Below are 19,457 nucleotides of genomic sequence, written 5' to 3'. Positions count from 1 at the left end.
TATATGGCAAGAGCCTTTGTTGTAGAATCTTAAGCATTACTTTACTTGCATGGGATATTAAGGCAATAGTTCGATAATTACTGCATTCCGGGGCATCCCCTTTCTTTGGAATTGGGATGTATATGGAAAACTTCCAGTCTGTGGGCCATTGTTTAGTTTTCCATATTTGACAAATTTTAGTCAAAATTTGGCCTGATTCAGTCTCAGTAGCTTGTAGCAACTCTATTGGTATGCCATCTATTCCTGGTGATTTGTTTCTTCCAAGTATTTTAAGAGCAGCTTTCACCTCACATTCTAAAATTTCTGGTTCTTCATCATATGATTTTTCCGTGAATGAATCTGGCATCCTGGCATCTCTTTTATAGAGTTCTTCAGTGTATTCCTTCTATCTTCCTTTTATTTCATCTCGGTCAGTCAGTGTGTTCCCCTGTGGATTATTCAACATCCCTACTCTTGGTTTAAATTTCCCTTTCATTTCTCTAATCTTTTGGAACAGGGCTCTTGTTCTACCCTTTTTGTTGTCCTCCTCTATTTCTATACAGTAACTATTGTAATAGTTCTCTTTGTCCCTTTGTCCCTTGTTTCATTTAGGGTTCTGACTGTGCTTCTATCTCCTTTTGCTTTCCTTCTCTCTTTAACCATTTTAAGAGTTTCTTCAGTCATCCACTGGGGTCTTTCTCTCTTTTTAACTAGAGGCATTGTCTGGTGCGCCAGCTGCACCTGTTCCTGGAGGTGCCTGATTTGACTAGGGTGATGCATGCCTTGGTTACGTCCCGCTTAGACTACTGTAACACGCACTACATGGGGCTGCCTTTGAAGACTGTTCGGAAACTTAAATTGGTACAAAGAGCTGCAGCCAGAGTGTTAACCAGGGCTGGTTACAGGGACCATACTACTCCCCTATTACAACAGCTCCACTGGCTGCCAATTTGTTTCCGGTCACAATTCAAAGTGCTGGTTTTGACCTACAAAGCCCTATACGGCTCAGGTCCAGGCTATTTGACAGATCATATCTCCCTATATGAATCTGTCCGGGATTTGAGATCTTCAGGTGAGGCCCTTCTTGTGCTCCCCACACCTTCGCAAGTACATATGACACAGACACGAGATAGGGCCTTTTTGGTGGCCACCCCTAGGCTATGGAATTCCCTTCCGAGTGAGGTGCAATTAGCTCCCTCCTTGCCGTCTTTCCGGCGACAAGTAAAGACTGTTTTATTTCAACGGGCGTTTGGGATAGAGAACAACCAGAATTAAGTGTCATAGGATTGGTGACTATAGTATATGATTTTATTATTTTAAATTGTCCGCTGTTTTTAATGTATGTTTTATGGTTTTAATTTTTCTCATAGTTTAATTCTATTTTTAATTGTATATTTCTGTATGTTTTAATCGTGTTGTTTTTTAGTTGTAAGCCGCTCTGAGTCCTATTGGAAAAAGGGCGGGGTAGAATGTTTATTATTATTATTTTTGCATTCTTCTCTGATAAAGTCTCTGACTTCATTCCATAGTTCTTCTGGTTCTTTGTCAACTAAGTTTAAAGCCTCAAAACTTCTCCACCTTCTGCTACCAATTATATAATCAATTTGATTCCTATATTGGCCATTTGGTGATGTCCACATGTACAGTAGTCTTTTCGGTTGTTCAAAAAATGTGTTTGCAAGAAACAAATTATTGGCTTCACAGAATTCAATAAGTCTTTCTCCTGCTTCATTTCTGTCTCCTAGGCCCCATTTCCCCACAATTCCTAGTTCTTCTCTGTTCCCTAGTTTTGCATTCCAGTCCCCCATGATTATCGCAACAAACCCTTATGTGATCTCATGTGGCTGATACTGGATCAGCCCCTGCACTCCCTAGAAGAGAGTGTATATTTAAAAGAGAGTTCAAGAAGTTTGAGGAAACAGTGTTTGGGGGAAAATGACAATGTAATCCAGTTTCATTCCTTCCCTATTATTTCAGCTGTGCAACCTCTGTAAGATACAGCTGTTAATAGAAAGAATGTGGGCAGCACACACATATATATTCACATATATTTGAAAAAAATAAAATTTCAGATTAATCTCCAAATCAACCCCCGTACCATAATGACTTTTCACAGGTATACTATAGGATTTGATACAAAATGCAGGTGTCTTGAAGCACTGTAGCTTGAAACGCAGCATCTCTGCTATTTTAAGTGTTAACTTTTTTAAAAAAGTTAAAGTTATAGATGCCACCAAGATGCCAGGAGGAAAAACGACTACATCCTTTCTTACTGCAACAAACTCCTGGATTTTGAGGAAGCTCGTTAAATGAAAAACCCATGGGGCGATACTGAAACCTTCACTTGAATATTCACAGTCTGACAAGAAAGGTTCACAAGCAATTCCGAACCAGAAAGATGATCAGGGTGATCTCACAACCCATTCTTCACCAATTCATGGACTCCACTTCTGTCAATAATCAAAGGGGCGTGGAATTCTTTGTCCTTCACAAACTCCTCCAGACCCTAGCAAAATAAGCAGTAGCAGATATTCAGAAACTCGGCACAACATATTTAGTAGCATTAAAGGTTTGCTAGTCAAAACCTAAGTGCAATTCAGTGTGCAGCTTTGAACTTGAACTTGAGTGCCAGGTTCAAATTCCTGTTCAATCAAGAACAAGAATTAAGGGTTGTCTTAAATAAACAATTCAACTTCATTTCTGCACATAAAGTATTAATGACCTCCATTTAGGAGATTATAGGGATAAATGAGATAAGAATGTTAGGAACACTTGGATCATTTAAAGCTTCAAGCTTAGAATAAGTCATTTATCTTCCATGTACAATACAGTATAAGTGGCTGGAAAAGCATAATTAAACTTTGTCACCCCTCTTGCACAACTGAATAGGCATTTTTAAAATGTCTAGACTGTTGTTTTGATCAAAGCCCCTCAAGGCAGTCTAACAACAAATAAATAGTCTCTTGGCTAGTTGTCTGTGGCAAGGCAAGAGTTTCCATCATATATGGAAGCTTTACAAATTAGTGCCTTAGATTTAGGACTCCTGGTCATCTGGTGCTTGTAAGAACAGGCTAATAAATGTTTGTGGGCTTATCTGCAATGCTGATTTCTAATAATATAAGACACACAGAGTGTAAACACAATCTAAAAGCCCCATAGCAAGTAGTAGTAAACAGTCAGAAAACTTCCCTAGAAATCAGAAAATTAGATTACAAGCAAAGCAGAGTAAAATCCAGTTTCACCAGAATAAGCAGCAGTTTTACATATGACCATATAAATTGCCCGTCCATAAGTATAAAATAGGTAATCACTATAGTAATAATGGATGGTATTCAATGCTAGCCCTACTCAGAGTAGACCCACTGAAGTTAATCAGCATGACTAACTTACGTTCCGAGTTGAATATAACCCAATGTGTCTTATCTGGTTTATTAACCACTTTGCCACACAAGCACTCAAAATGTATTTCACAACCTTCAAAATATATGGGTTAATATACCCTCCTCCTCACCCGCCCCCAAATACTAGGAACACAAATAGTTACCTAGGGGTGCTTTTGGCATGAGTTCCAGTTACACCACTGCTTGGCTAGCCAGATAAAACAGACGTTATTGTCCCTTCAGCTAACTATCCATTTCAAATCCACCCATGCACCTATAAGGTAGAATGGCTCATTATGCCAGGTGCTCTAGGCTCACCTTACCCATTCTCAGTTTCAGTGACAAGGATGGACAGGCACCAGAGGTAGGGCTTGCACAGAAGACCTTCCCAGGGGATTGCACCTGATGTTTAAGCTCTGCAGTCGAGCATTAGGACAGGATACTCACAAGTTTAAACTGGAGTGAGGTGGGGAAAGAGAGATACAGAGAAGACCATAGCAACTTACTTCACCCCCGTAGGACACAAGAGGAGAAATCTCACACTGAATTGGCAAGTCACTGGCATCTTTCAAACTAAGGAAGAAAAGAGGGGGGAGAGAGAGAACCACAAACAAATTAGGCAAGAGATACACGTGCCTGAATTTGGAAGGTCACTCTTTGGCACTATGTTAAAGGATTAGCATCTTGCTAAGCACCTGCCAAAGAAGCAGTTCGGCAACAATGAAGAACCAAGATGGTGCCCACGCAACAGCTCCATCACCTGAATCCAGAGGTATTAGTTAAGCATGCACTCTGAGCTGGTTAAAACACACAATAGAGATGTGCTAGCAGCATCTGGGAAGAGGAAGTACAATATATAAAACCCCAGGCACCCCTGCACACACATACCCTTTTATTCGTGAGCAACGAAGTTAAACTGAGCAGACAAGTAGCAAATAATCACTCCAACACATCATTTTAAGCACTCTGCTTTCCATCTTCAGACCACTTCAAACATTATGGATCTCTAGGGTTGTGCAATTTAACAACTATAGATCAGGCAACTATAAAGATTTAGTTGGCCAGTCTGAGGGGGACAAAGTTTAAATTAGCAAGTCTAAGAGTGAAGAGCATGCCATTATGTTTGAGGGTGGCATTTTGGTTCTGGTATGTTAGTGTAATACAGAATTATTATTTTTTTGTAAAATGGCCTTGCCTTCTCACCATGAAGGGTAGCTGGCTGTTAAGGTTTTGGAACTGTGCAAATTATTTTAATTTAACAATAAAATCAATCCATTCAGAGGCAGATGACTGACAGCCCTGTGGGTTTTCTATTTAGAAAGTATTTCAAAATAGAAAAAAAGGATACAAACTTGTTCACATAGTGGCAAGCTACAGTGCTTGTGGCTTTTCCTACACTGAAGTGTTTTCCATGTAGGCCATTACGCAAAAAATGTTTGAAGCGGCCCATAAAGGTCTCTTCACAATCAAGAAATTCATAACCACTTTGTTCCAAGTCAAGTTATCAGCCCGGCCTAGCAGTAAAACAAACAAGGTAGAACATATGAAGTTATCTAACACCAAGCTGTCCTATTTATTCTCCCTTGCAACAACCCTCACCCCCACCAGAATTTCTCTCCCTTCCGATGCAGTTGTGAAAAAGAAACAGCAGGAGAAACTGGCATTTTCCAAGTACAACACAACTGAGACAAATCCTTTTTTCTTCCTTGAGCACTCTGGCAAACAGAGAAAGCTTGAGGAAGGAGCCTTCTCTTACTTGTGGAGATTTGGAGGAGTGGAAAAACAGCAAGATACTCCTTTGCTTCTTATCTTCTCCAAACTGCACTGCAAGTGAATGCCTGTCAAAGGAGACTGGGAGTTTCTGGCCAGAGGTATTCACCCCCCAGAGAGTGGATTTGTGGGTGCCTGGCAGAAAGGGATTTCCTCAACTGGACAGGCACACCAGGCTTGAGGGGTTTTATCTCATTTGTGCCAACACAGAAGCAGCAGGAGACATACTTTTACTCTCTTCTGCAAGCCACAGCATAGGGAAGGGAAGACTCCATCTCTTCCCCAGTGCAGAGGGCTTGACAGAGATATATGCATTGTGCTGAAGTTTTAAGAATGTACAAAAGAGGAGGAGTTTCTCCACAGGGCAAATAAGACAGGCCCTTCCCCCCCTCCCCACTTGCCAGAAGATTTTGGGGTATGTGGAAGAAAAATTGGTGGCAAGGACAAATACTGGATTGGCTTATTAGCCAGCCTCTATCTGTGGGCCTCTAGTGATTGCTCACATTCACTCCCACACAGGTTTGTGTTTTAAGCAAACCTATGCTTAGGATAGACCTATGAACTACAGAAACTACTTCCAGAGCGGTGAAATTCACCAGTTCTGTCGGGAAGTCTTGGGTTATTATTAGTCATTTTTTATTGTCTACATAAAATCTGGAATGAGCTACAAAACTCATTCTCAGTTTAAAAGAACAAATAAGGACCCCCCCCAAACATAAGCTGCTTCTAGAGCAGCAGAATCTACACATCTCTTAAGACATTCCTGTATACGACTCTTTCATGCATGGCAGGACAGCATAAGGCACAATGAAATATGCTGTGGCTGAACAAGTATAGTAATAATCCAAGTCCAATAATTTCAGGGCTCTCTTTAGATTAAGCACTCTCTCTATACACACACACACAGGTCCCAGCTACTCTGACTGTGACTGCAGGTTTACTTGGTGACATTCTGCAAACCTTTGGTTTGCTTCATTTATCACACCTTCTAGCATTTCCATATCTATGAAGCACTGCATTTTTTCTAGTCTCATCCAGGAGTTGCTAAAGCATTCAGTGGGGCACAAGGAAGGGCCCCTAGACTCTAGGTTTTCATTTAAAAAAAAAAGTCCCTAGCCCTCCTAGAAAAAAGTTACGAAGGAAAATGTACAGAAAGTGTTCTAAGTAATTTCTGTGAAATGAGCCAGCCTGGGTGCTCCTACCTGTCAGTGTTTTTAGACAATGAGTGAAGTCAGAGTTGTGACTGATAAGTTAGTTGTTCAGACGCCTAGAGAGCTGTTTTCCTCTCCCATTTATTGCACTTTTCCTGCTTCTGTCTTTTTATCTAGCAGTCCTTGGAATCTCTATGTTTGCCCTTCCTTTGATCCTCGCAACCAGGATGCATCTTTGCTGTGGTGGGTTCATCTGAGATCAAGTACTCCCTAGAAGTTATTTTCTGCAAATACTACTACAAAATAAGTGAGGGTGGATGTTAAAGAAGCCCCTTCCCAAATGGCAAATGCAAAATGTGAAGACTGCAAAGAGGCTTAGGCCTGTCTCCTGCTGTGCAGGAGCTGATGTCCAGGCACTCATTAAGAATTCACTGTATAGTTAACATTACAGTGCAATGGTATACACATCTACTTCAAAAGTAAGTCAGCTCTCAGTTAAGCCTTGCAGATTTACAGACTCCCCGGAGGAATGCGGCCAAGTTACTCTTCAATTTTAACCATAATAATAATCAGTAGCAGCCAGCAGAGTGGCATGGAGGCAGCATTGCTGACCTAGTTTCCCAACATGTTGCTGTCAGTTATCAAGAGGGAGGGGCAAGGAATGTTGACCATTGAACCGCACTGTCACTGAGCTTGTTTTCCATCAAGTCTGAAAAACTGTAGCTAGGGGGAGTTATGTCTTTGCCCAGTCTTGGAACGGACAGCCAAGGCCGTTGCCATGGTAACCATCGCGATAGACTGGGAAAAGTTCTAGCAGCTATCTGTGTTAAGCTGAGTCTTCTGTGTATTGCCTCTGAACTGAGAGGTTGTCTTCTGTGTTTACCTTTGGAGAGAGATGTACCAGAAGGGGGGTGACTGAAGAAACTCTACATGTATTTACTTTTAAACCTTTGGCCGTAATGTCTTAATAAAGACTCTTAACATGATCTAATGCTCTGAAGAAGTTTCTTGCTCAGCTTAACTCCAACGTAATGTATGCTGTTTCACGCAACAACGCACACACGTCAACAGGGTTATGGGCCCAGATCCACAGCGCATTACACAGGAGTAAGTTGCTGGTCTGAATGGCAGATGGAGTTCCAGAGGGCAGCTTGATTGATTGTGCCAGACAGAGGTGAGCAACATGGCTGTAAACCTGTCTGGGGGAGGCTTGCCGATGGAACGACTTAATGAAAAGAATTATGGCAGCTGGAAGCCGAGGATGCGGGCTTTGCTGATAAAAGAGGATTTATGGGACATCATAGATGGACCACCCCCGGCGGTATTGACCGCGGCCTGGAAGCGCAAAGATCAGAGGGCGCAGGCGTTTATAATCTTGGCTCTATCGGATTCTCAACTGATGTGTGTGAGAGATGAGCCGTCGGCTAAACAGATGTGGGACGCGTTGCAGGATTTGTCCCAGGAATGGCAGCGGAGGCAGGAGGCAAAGGAGAAAAGTGCCGTGCCGAAGGAGGCTGTCGAAAGCAAACAGGATTACAAGCAGCAACGGCTGAAGGCTTGTTATGCCTGTGGGGCCCGTGGGCATCTTCAAAGAGACTGTGCAGTCAAGCGCAACTCCAGGGACGGAGGCTTGAAGCAGGGAAGTGTGAACTTTGTTTGTAAACAGAAGCCACAAACTTTAGCACCTGTTGACTGGATTGTTGAAAGCGGGGCAAGCCATATATTAAAGACAGAAGTTTGTTTTACACTTCAGAAGACGTGCAGGATTTTGTGCAACTAGCTGATGGATCGCAAAAGATTGTGGAAGCCCGAGGTCTGGTGAGATTTGACAAGTTGGGAATACTGTCAGATTGTTTGTTTGTACCAGAACTGAATCATAACATGTTGTCTGTGAGAAAACTGGTGAGTTGTCAATTTTCAGTCTTGTTTGACAGAGGAAAATGTTTTGTGCAGAGAAGAGGCAAAGTTGTCTGCCAGGGATTCATGACACAGGGGCAGTTTAGAATGACCATGGGTGTGAAGTGTGCTGATGCTTTGAGTTTAATGGGGCGGAAAGGGAATGACCGCCAGAGCTGTAAAAAGACAGCTGTAAAAGGCACACAGTCAGTATTTACTGCTCACATGGAATCTTCATGTAATGCAATCAGGTTAATGCCTAAGAGAGTGCAAAGCAGCCGGGTACACATTCCACAGAGAAAAAGAAGAGGCAAGCTTGCACCCAGAGAACAACAAGAATTTGTTTGGTTGTCAGAAACACAGCAGTTAATTCTGAGCAGAAGCATTAAAGTCTCAGAAAAACCTTGGGATCAAAGGGAAACAGTCATTCTTACAGGGTCAGATGACACACAATCACAAACATTTAAGTCAAATCCAGACATAAAGGTGGAGGGCACACATATTCCTCTCAGGGATGCATTAAATGAGCTCATTTGTGGGAAACGTAGATCGAAGAAACGCAAGGCTGAGGAAATGGAATCTCCTGTGCAGGCTGTGCCAAGTACCAGCTCAAATGGGGGGGCAGAGAGAGCAAAAGTCCTAGTGCTTGAAACCGCCTGAAAGATTCACTGTGGGATTAGTGACCAGTCGTGGAATGCACAAACTGGTTGAAATGGATCCTGACACGTTATATATGACATGTGCTCAGCCAAAGTTTGATTGAATAAAGTGTTAGCTAAATGTACAGAGATGTTCTGAACTGTACTGCAATGTAAGCTGTATTGCAAGATGTATTGGAGAAATGTATTGTTGTTACTGTTGTAATGAGTTACAGACATGATGGGAAAAAGGGGGGATTGTTGACCATTGAACCGCACTGTCACTGAGTTTGTTTTCCATCAAGTCTGAAAAACTGTAGCTAGGGGGAGTTATGTCTTTGCCCAGTCTGGGAACGGACAGCCAAGGCCGTTGCTATGGTAACCATCGCGATAGACTGGGAAAAGTTCTAGCAGCTATCTGTGTTAAGCTGAGTCTTCTGTGTTTACCTTTGGAGAGAGATGTACCAGAAGGGGGGTGACTGAAGAAACTCTACATGTATTTACTCTTAAGCCTTTGGCCGTAATGTCTTAATAAAGACTCTTAACATGATCTAATGCTCTGAAGAAGTTTCTTGCTCAACTTAACTCCAACGTAATGTATGCTGTTTCACGCAACAACGCACACACGTCAACAAGGAAGTAGGGAGCTTGGTGCGGTATGGGCAGAGCCAAGCCAATCCAATCCTTCCAACACTGCACCCATACTGCACTGAGCTCCCTGCTGCCTTGCCCCTCCTCCCTGGTAAATGGCAGCAATATACAGCACTGGGAATCTTTGTCAGCAATGCCTGCTTCAGTTGCTAGCTGTTACTGATAATAATAAGCTCCAGGAATCTATAGTCAAGACATTACCCTTTCCCAGCATGCACCTTGGCTACCATTCCATCAATAGGTCCTGAGAGACAAGTATATTTCAGCAACAAACACCCGCTCCCTGGGAGGAAAAAAAACCATAGGTTGAGCACTAAGACCCTGCATGCTGCAGATCTGTTAGTCAGTACGCAAGCACAGCCCCATCACCATGCATTTCTCACAACCCACGATAGTATATTTACTTGTGATTGACATCAGCTTGGATCGCATCTGATGTTCCATTAGTGCAACTGTCTCATGGGAAGAAATAGGATTAATGAGAAAATGAAGTTATGGAATATGCCAAAACTAAAACATCAGACTTTCCGAGAGTCCATTATACAAAGTTTGGTGGGGCTAGTTCCATCAGTATACCCTTAGGGGACCTTGGAAGCACCATTTGCTGGACTGAATGTTAGCTGGATGCTGCTTTTGACTAACAGACTGTTATGCACGCACTGTTAGCTTGGTAGACCTCTGCACTCAATTCCAGTGCCAGATTTAACGGACACCTTGGTCATTTTTTCAGAACAAAGAGAAGCAGTCTCCAACAGACTTTGTCGTCATCATATGAACTTGGTGCAAATATTCCTGTTTCAAGATCCTTTATGACTCTCATGCACCTAAACTCTCAATTCTGCCACCCCCAAATGTGGACGCTGATGAGATGGATCATACAAGGCCCACGATCAAATGTTTTGAGTCACTCAAGTATGAACAAGTGAGTCTGCTTTATCTTGAGCCAGTGACCCATCTGCTAAGCAGTTTCTACTCTACCTGGCTGCAGCTCTCCAAGGTCTACCATTATGAAGCTGTTATCCCAACTGTTCCCCAACCCAAGAATTAGATATTAGCCTTGGTCACTCAATTGGCTCTGAGAGACCAGCTGCTTTTAGCTCCTCTTCTTCCTGAACGGTTTTCATTCCAGGTGTCATTATAAGAACTGGTGCCTGTGTTTGTTTTCCTCTTCCCTCTCCATCTTTTTCCCTTGTTTATCACATTTTTTAGATTTTAAGTCTGTTTTGTTTTTTATTCACTTGTTAGCTGCTCTGCAAGGCTTTTCAGTAGAGAAGTGGGGCAAAAATGCTTATGTAAATAAATACAATTCGAAGTGTAGAGATTTTGTAGTCTCCTGCTTGCTGCCATTATTCTAAAGGGGCCAAATCACCTGTACCTCCCTACATGTAAGGATGGCAGATCTATTTAAGGAAGATGAAGCCTAGGAGAGCTGTTCTTCAAATGCTTGGATATCCTGGCTTCAATTTGACTCATGGAGTGTGCTATGGTTTCATTCATTCTTCCCAAATCTACTCTAAGTCTATGTATCCTTCAAGAATGTCATAGATGCAACTGTGATGACAAAGTACATCAATGAAGATTGCTGCCTCGCATCGTGTAGTTGTCTCAGCCATGCTAATGCACTCAGAAGGGGATATTATGAACTTGCGAGCCCACTGCAGAATACAATTGGGAATCCTGTCAACTGGAACATCTTCCATTTTTGCACACTCTCCCAAGTGGGCAGGCATTACGTCCACTGTCACTGGGCAAACTCAGGGATGGAATGTAAAAGCAAGAGTAATGCTAAAATCATGTTACCGGGGAATGGCAGGAAGGCGTGTTCCATTTTCATCCACAAAGTGGCCACCAGCATTGAGAACCCAGCAGTGATGCAGTGACATCAGGGAGTGCCGTGCAGTGGTGGGGTTGTCTTTGCCATTTTGGCTGTCTGCGTTCTTCAAAGGAGAGAACTCATCTTCTCGCAGCACTTCATAAACCACAAATTTCCTGGATGTGAAACAAATCAGAAATCGGTCAAGTATTTTAGACGTTATTTTTCCATCAAATCTGAAGGAAGCCAACCAACATTCAAGAAGATTCTTAAACTTTTCAAATTATGTAGAAGACAAAGCCACTCAACCATGCAAGCTTGTAGCTGGAAATCAGTTTCCAAGGAGAGGGGTGAGGATTTGTAAGACCCATTGATTTCAAAGTCTGCACAAACTGACAGTTTCCCCCTCTTTCTAGTGATTGCTGGGGCAGGTCCAACCTTACCCACCAAGGACTGATGAAGATCAATGGGTGCAAACAGACCTTAGTACCAGAGCCTCAGTATACAGAGGGGAAGGGCATTGACCAGTCACCTCCTCCTGTCCAAGCCAGTTCCCTGCCCTCCTTCCACACCCACCTCTGTGCTACTAGTTGCCACAACAGCCTCAGAATGAATTAATGCTCCTGCCCCTTAAGTCACGATCTGTTCTCACCACCTCATGCAACATACTTCTTTCTGCTCTCTGAATTGCAAGATCATCTTAATTCTTTCTTTGCTAGCCTCAACTAGTTTCCAAGCAACTCAGCTCCCTAGCCTACATGCCGCATTGAGCTATGAGCACCTTCAACATTCTACAGTTGTGAAGATCCAAAAATTGGCTGTTTTGTAAAGACAAGACACCAAACTCCAGTTGACAACATACAATGCAAGATGCTCTCAGAGCTAGATGGACAAAGAAGCAGCAGCTAAGGACCTACTTGGCAAACTGGAAGATATCAAATACAAACTTCTCCATCTTAATCCCATTTGGTTTGTCTGGCTTCACAAGCTTCCCAGTGGCTATATCTACGTACGGGATCTTCTTTTGGGCTATGTGGTGCTGCAGCTGAGGTTCATAAACACTGAAACATCAAAGTAAGAGTTAGCAGAGTCCACAGCATGCAGGGAATCAAGGGCCATTAGCTAAATTAAATCTTCATGTACCAGAAGTTGGGGACAGAGAACAGGGGTAGACAATCACCTTTGTGCCATGTTTGAGAGTCATTTGGCTGCACGGCTGCTGAAAACCAATACGGAATGAGATAAAACTGCTTAGTTATATCAAGGTCCAAGGTTTTCATTGAATATTAATGTATTTCCAGCAGCAGACTTTTGACATCCAGACAATCTATCCCAAGTCTGGATATCGGGTCCCCAGCTTTGCTTTACCTTTAGGCTGCAAAGGGAAAAGATGTCATTTTCTACAGAAGCTTTGCAGTTAGGAATCCCTGCCACTTTTCACAAGCACATAGGTAGCAGCATCTGGTGCAAATCTCAGTGGAAGTGCATTGCATCAGCATGCCGAAGTCTGCACTAACTCTTCATTTTCTTAATGGCACCATTCAAATTGCTACTTTTGAATGAGAACTGTAGCATTTCTCTTCTAGGCCTAGACGCAATCTGCATATCATGTGAAGTCATAAAAATAAAATTTGTACATTTACGTTCCAATTGCTACAAAATAACACTGAAACTAGAAGTTAGAGCTTTATGGTAGGATTAGCATCATGCACCCACAAAAAGCCTTGTCAATTCCACAAGCAAGTGCCACTGAGCTTCAAAATCTGAGAAGGGTTACCCTAGTTCTCATTCATTTCAGCCTTTAAAATGAGAAAGGGGGACATATAATTGCAAAGAGACAGTACGAAAACACAGTAGAATCAAATGGTAACTTTTTTTCAGAATTGTACCATCTCAGGCTTGAGAGAGGTATTTGCAGCTCCCCCCCCTTCATTTGGCTAACGTTAAATCTCCCTAGACCTAGAACAGTAGCATAGGGATGGAACCTGCGGCCATCCAGATGTTGCTGGATTACAACTTGCATCACCCCTGACCCTTGGCCAGAGTAACTGGGGCTGGTGGAAGTTGGTGTCCAACATCGTTTGGAGGGTGACAGGTTCCTCATCCCTGCAGTAGCATGCTGTGGAGGAGCTAAGCCTAGCCGAATTCTCCTCTTAACATGCTAGTTTCTGTTTGGACATAGCAATTCTCTCTCCACCCCAAGAAGCATTCCAACATGCAGCCTACCTTCAGCCTAAAGTGACACAGTTCAGCAAGATTTGCCACTTGATTCTGTTGCATATATAAACTGGCCTTGTTCACTGAAAAATTCCAATACAAAGGGGAGGTAGCAATGGCAGATACAGAATTAATATATGGAAAAGTTATACCACTCCCGCAGGACAACATTTCATGACTAAAGGATGCCCATACTTGACAATGTCTTTCAGAAACTCCATTGTGAAGTAGTGGTTGGCTATGTTCCCAGCATTAAATAGCAGCCGACCATCAGGACTCCTTTTCTGTGCTGTGGCCAGAGAGATCTCGCTGTACTCCACCACCTGGTAAACACCAGCCACTCGACACACCACACCAACTGGCTCTGTGGGATTGGTCTTTTCGACTACCTAACAGAGGATAACAAGAAGGAGTCTTGCAACCAACAAATTTATTATGGCATAAGCTTTTGTGGACTAGAGTCAACTTCATCATATGCACATTATCCTTAGTTGGACAGTATAATATGCACAGGTATAGAAGATGAAAACATGTAAATAATGGGATCAAAAGACAATAAAATTCAAAAAGTCAGGTCTGACAATTCAATTAAGAGGCTATTCACGAGATGAAAGGGTGTAGTTGCACCGTAAGGTATATGCATATTATCAAAATGCATAGTAACCAACAGACTTCACTTAGCAAAAATCAAACCCAGCTTTGGAAAGCATTTTAATGCATTTATTATGGTCAGAGGGATGTCTAGAGTTCTGGCATCCTCCTTGCCTCCAGGATCATAGGCAAAAAAAATGGGTGGTATAGGACCATGCAGAATTTTCTGTGACAAAGAACTCTTCCATCATCCAAAATGAAAGCAAACTTGTTCACAATAACCAAATCATTTAAAACTGGGAAACTTCACCACTAGAACAAGTTTTTAGATGCACGCTCCTGCATTGTAATCATCTCTCTTTATCTCTGTCCATTTTACCACATGGGGGCGTCCTGCCACAGCACTGACACCATCAACTGGAAAAACATTTACACCAGACTTTTTTTTTTTTTTTTTTAGAAAAGATTCAGCCAGTTGTTATAGCTCATGATTCTTTATATATAGCTCACAGTTCTTTATTCATTTTTACATATATTGACTATTACTGGTATGGGGTGCCATGTCTGGCAGTGTCTTGTGCCCAAATGAAACATCGACTGGATGTGGTAATGCACCTGTCATGAAATTGTAACATTGTTCAAAATGGTTCATTGTAACATGGCTCAGATGCAGAGAATTGTGGGGATTTCATCTTGGGAGGAGATGGGCCTCTGTGTGAGTGGAAAACTTTTCAGTTTTGTTGCTCAGCTGCCACTAATTAAGAGCTGGAGAAGAGCACCTGGTTATCTGTTATCTGGGGACAGCCTGGTACTCAAGGCCAAGCGAGCCTGAGAAGAGTTGAGATCAGGAAGGGAGGGGGGCCTGTTAAGGCATGAAAAGTGAAGAAGCTTCGGGAAAATTACTTCATTAGGAACCCCCCTGATTGGCTGAATCAAAGTGAACTGTTGCTAGGGTTTTTCCCTTAAGTATAGGGGGTGAGACCCATAGTCTTTGTTCCCCTGGGTTCTATCTAGACGGGTGGTTACCTGTGTTGGGTTCCACTGCCTTCACTACCCTACTTATGTCTCTCTGAGGAGAGATGAGATTTACAACAACTACCTCTTCAAGTAAGTAGAATAGGTCAGTTATTTTTGGTTGTGTCTGAACTTTCTTGTATGTCTTACCTAAATCCCTGGTTGGATGTGGGTTTTGAGGAATTGTTTTGCAGCTATTAATTGTGCACTTATAAATAAAATTATATTTTATTAATAAAGCTACTTCTTATTTACCCTTGTGTGTTCATTAATAATAATAATAATAATAATAATATTTAATTTGTTTGTCGCCTATCTGGCAATTAGCCACTCTAGGCGACGTACATTAAAAGAGATAAAATACAATAATAACAGATGTAATCACATTAATAACAATAGGTAAAATACTGGACAGTCATCAATACATATAAAAGCAATTATATTAATTATAATAATTATATTATTGAGTGAGAACAATTTTGGTTCTGGATCCAGTACCTTGACCGCTGACCACAAACTACCAAGAGTGTGTTTTGGCTTTACCAGAGGCTTCTGTTTGGCTCTTGTCCTTAGGAATTCTTGGTTTACCTATTTCTGGGCTCTGGGTTCCCCTGACTCAGAGTGAGAACCAGTAGAAGGGGTGGTGGCAGCCTATCTTCTACCTTGCAGGGTTGGTGTTGGTTTGCTCAGCCTTGGCAAGGGAGGAAATTGGGTTCCGGATCAACTACCCAGGGTGGGGAACTGGGTCCGAAGCATGCACCTGGCACCCGCGGGGGGTTAGGGCATGACAGCACCTGCTCAGCAAGGACTTGCGGCTATTAGTGGAACTGCTTATCTGCTGCATAGCAGAGCTTGCTCTGGGTAAGATTTATATAGAATTATGATTATACACAAAACTGCTAGTGGCAGGTCTACCACCTTTTTCCTTGTTTGGGGTGTAGGCCTTATACACACACAAAAATCCCATTCAGTATTTATCCTCTTTGGTAATATTTTTCATCCTGGTAAGTAGATATCAAATAAATGGTGAATTACTGGAACAAATGAGACATTATCGCTAAATCCTTCCTACTCTCTTTGCTTATGGATGCAAACCTTCACTCCATCTGACTCAGTCATCTCACTCTAAGGGCCCTTCCAGATGGGTGTTTTATTGCAAGTGAATTCTGCAACATGTCAACACAAATAATGCATTAGTGGTACATTTATTCTGCTTTAGTTTGCTCTGCGATGCTTCCCCAATGCTGGGAATTACATATTATTGCTGTCTGGAGGGGCTAGAGCACAACAAAAGCAGAACAAAAATAAACCAGAAGATTTATGGTACAAAAAGTTAAGAGATTCCAACAGGAAGTAACATGGTAAGAACTGAGTGGAAGTGAAGCAGTGTCACTGCCCAGAAACTTTTGCAAACAGTATTGAAATCAGGATCGTGTGTGACCACCCCAATAGCATCAAGGGTACTAATCATCATGAATGTACCATAAAAAGGATGCAGGGGGGGCCTAACTGAATCTTACTTACCTTCCTAAATGAATTTAATGGATTTTTTACTGCCTTGAATGTTGCTGTTACTCGAAAGCTTCTCCTCCAAAGTTTTGCTCTAAGGCATTACAGGGACATCAGAACAATGATAAAGGTCTTAGATTATTATTTCTGCAAAAGTATTTGTGAGTTCACTCTTGCTTTTCCATTCCGAGTTACACAGAATTCAAAAGCCTGCATATTCTTACATCACCAGTTAAGTTTATCAAGATCTATATTAAATAGATTAGGTACTATTACTATTAATAAAACCTGCATATAGCACTTTTTGAGTTGTTCCTCATATATTGGTATTGCTGAGATAATATATCCTTATGTATATCCATCATACCTTCCAACCATGTCCCCTCCAGATGTATTGGCTGGGACTGATGAAAATCAAAATCCAACATATATGGAGGACACCAGGTTGGCGAAGGCTGATACATACACTGTGGATGGAGAGGCTGGTCCTGAAAGAACAGGTGCCCAAGGCCACCTGACAAGTTTGTGACTGAAGTGAGATTTGAACCAGGGGATTACCAGCTCTCCTCTTAGCCACTATGGTACACCATCTCTCCATTTTCTCTCTCATTCTCTGGGACCAAGAGCACACTGGTTTTGTACACCTAGCATTCGCACCACCAAGGTCTTACAGAGTCACTTGCCCAAACATAATGATTGCAAAAGGAGCTGGGGGGCAACTTATTATCTACAGTCTGTGTAAACACTAGTTACCTTTGCTCCACAGTCTGCTCCCTTCTGTAAACAGAACCCAATGAACCGAGGGTCAGCCACTTTTACCAAAATGTTGTCAACACAATAGACATGGATGCTGCCAATGCCTCGCATTTCCATGTCTTCCACAATATGATGGGCTCCCAAAGCACGGTACAGGCCACCATTGCCATCTTGGGGGGAGGAGAAAAAGAAGCAGTTCAGTATGTCAGATAAATAGATGTAAATAAATATTTTTGTCCAACTTCTAGAATTAACCAACACAAAGTTATCGTAGCTAACATTTGTCAACAAAAATCTAGTGCTATAACACAAAAAGTAAATTAGTAGCAGCACCTCTGAAAATTTTGATTTCGTCTCCTCCAAATGCTTTTCAATTTTTTTAGAAAAGCTTCTCCCCCCTCCTCCCAACACAAACCACAGAGAAAGTGACCCATTCTCTGGAGAGAGTTCTGCAGTGATGGAGCTACACCAAAGGCAGCCTCTGTTCTTTATGGTCACCTACATTACCTCAGATGCAGCTGGCACTTGGAGCTTGTCTGAGGGACCAGCAAGGCCCACACGGGAGGAAGCATTCCCTTTGGACAGGCAAAGCCTATTTAGGGCTTTTAAAGCTGAGAAGCAATGCTATGATCTGGGCTCCACATGGGATAGCATCTCAGTTCTAACTGCCAGTTGGGCAATCCAAAGATAATATATACATTAATCACAAGACTTGCTGGACAAGAGGTGAGACACGGAAGCAGCCACAATGGCTGCTGCAAAAAGGACAACCTGTGCCTCTACAGCACACCTTCACCTAGCCTACAGCCCTTCTTTCATATACATGTTCTAATAACATGCTGTGGTCTGAAGGCACAGAAGGCTACCATTTTGCTGAACCTAAGCAGGTCTGATCAACAGCTTAATGACAGACCGATTGAGAACCACATGTATTCTGCTTTGGATTACATCAAAGAAGAAAAGCAGGACACACGTGTAAGAAAAATAAATGTTGTGTTCTCCCCTTACCCCTTAAAAAGGTATGAATTGTTTGAAGAGAAGAACAGGTTACTCTCCAGAATGATGATGAAGCAATTTAAACTCTGAGTACTGGTCTTATGTAGCGAAAACAGCACAAGAAAGACATCAGCAAACTAAGGGGAACCCCAAGGTATGCAGAAGTAAAAATAATAAAATAGAAACCCACAGGGTAAAAAACAGTCCAATGAGCATCCTCAGTGGACACAGAATGCTAACAGTTGGGGGGGGAGAGGGGGAGAGAGAGACAGAGAGAGAGAGAGAGCGCTTATCCAAACGGAGCGGGATAATCCACGGTTTCCATATTCGGTTTGTCATCTGATAGTCCTCACTTTCCCTTTTAGGTCACTCTTTCCCCATGGAAAAAAAAACGCTTTTTTGCACCCGCACACGCAGCGGTAAGACCCCTACATTCTTTTTGCTTTTTCCAAGCTCCGCCTCTAAAACCTCCCCCTATCAACCAATTGGTCAGCAAAAAAATTATGTATGCTCCTCTCCCCCTTTGCAAGGAAGCACAATATGGCTGTAAAGGAGTTCTCGCCTCAGAAGGAAAGGCTGCTGGTCGGTTTCACGCCTGCCTTCCCAGAGAATGAAATTGACACCCTTTTCTTGTTTGCATTTGGGATATTACACTTAAAGGAATGTATGCTTTTCTGATTTGAAGCAAAATCCCCAGCAAGTAGAATGAAATTGACAAGTCTTTGGGAGGCAGGCTGAAACCGACCATCCCCCCTTTCTCGCTTGCTATGCATTGCAGATCTCACCCAGAGTTGCCGCCCAGTTTGCAGGCTGGCAAAAAATAAAATGCATCTGCACAGTAGTTGCAGACCCCCCCCCCCAACACCCCACCATTGTGATGATTGGTTCAATTTTCCCAGGCTTATTCTTGCACATACGCAAAAGTGCAGATACGTGATTGGCTGGAATAAGGAGAAGGGGCAGGGGAAACACCCAAGAACCGCCCATCAGCTGTAAAGTCCGCTGTATTGCATCCTAACTCCTGAAGGCACAGCGGATGATTCCCGAGTTTAAACAGCAAATCGCATTTTTGCCAGTATTGCAAGGAGCGGATTTA

At 42.5% G+C, this 19,457-nt stretch overlaps 1 protein-coding gene across 3 annotated transcripts in view; it reads right to left on the bottom strand.

The window, feature by feature from the left end:
- Window positions 1–2,015: 2,015 nt before the first annotated feature.
- The window catches only part of LOC133390165 (UDP-N-acetylhexosamine pyrophosphorylase-like), a 27,898-nt gene continuing 10,456 nt past the window's right edge, over window positions 2,016–19,457 (bottom strand). The window contains exons 5-11 of one of the 3 annotated variants that reach the window (XM_061638169.1): window positions 17,363–17,535; window positions 13,691–13,884; window positions 12,196–12,339; window positions 11,266–11,454; window positions 9,870–9,917; window positions 3,866–3,932; window positions 2,016–2,485 (exon numbers count right to left, since the gene is read on the bottom strand). In XM_061638169.1, coding sequence (XP_061494153.1) covers window positions 2,393–2,485; window positions 3,866–3,932; window positions 9,870–9,917; window positions 11,266–11,454; window positions 12,196–12,339; window positions 13,691–13,884; window positions 17,363–17,535 — 908 coding nt within the window. In that variant the 3' untranslated portion in view covers window positions 2,016–2,392. The remainder of the gene's footprint in view (window positions 2,486–3,865; window positions 3,933–9,869; window positions 9,918–11,265; window positions 11,455–12,195; window positions 12,340–13,690; window positions 13,885–17,362; window positions 17,536–19,457) is intronic. The other 2 variants (XM_061638170.1, XM_061638171.1) reach the window with 2 other exon arrangements.

The sequence above is a fragment of the Rhineura floridana genome, chromosome 8, assembly GCF_030035675.1.
Source record: "Rhineura floridana isolate rRhiFlo1 chromosome 8, rRhiFlo1.hap2, whole genome shotgun sequence".
Classification (NCBI taxonomy): domain Eukaryota; kingdom Metazoa; phylum Chordata; class Lepidosauria; order Squamata; family Rhineuridae; genus Rhineura; species Rhineura floridana.
The sequence above is the reverse complement of the archived record's forward strand: the minus strand, read 5'-3'. Positions and strand labels throughout refer to the sequence as shown.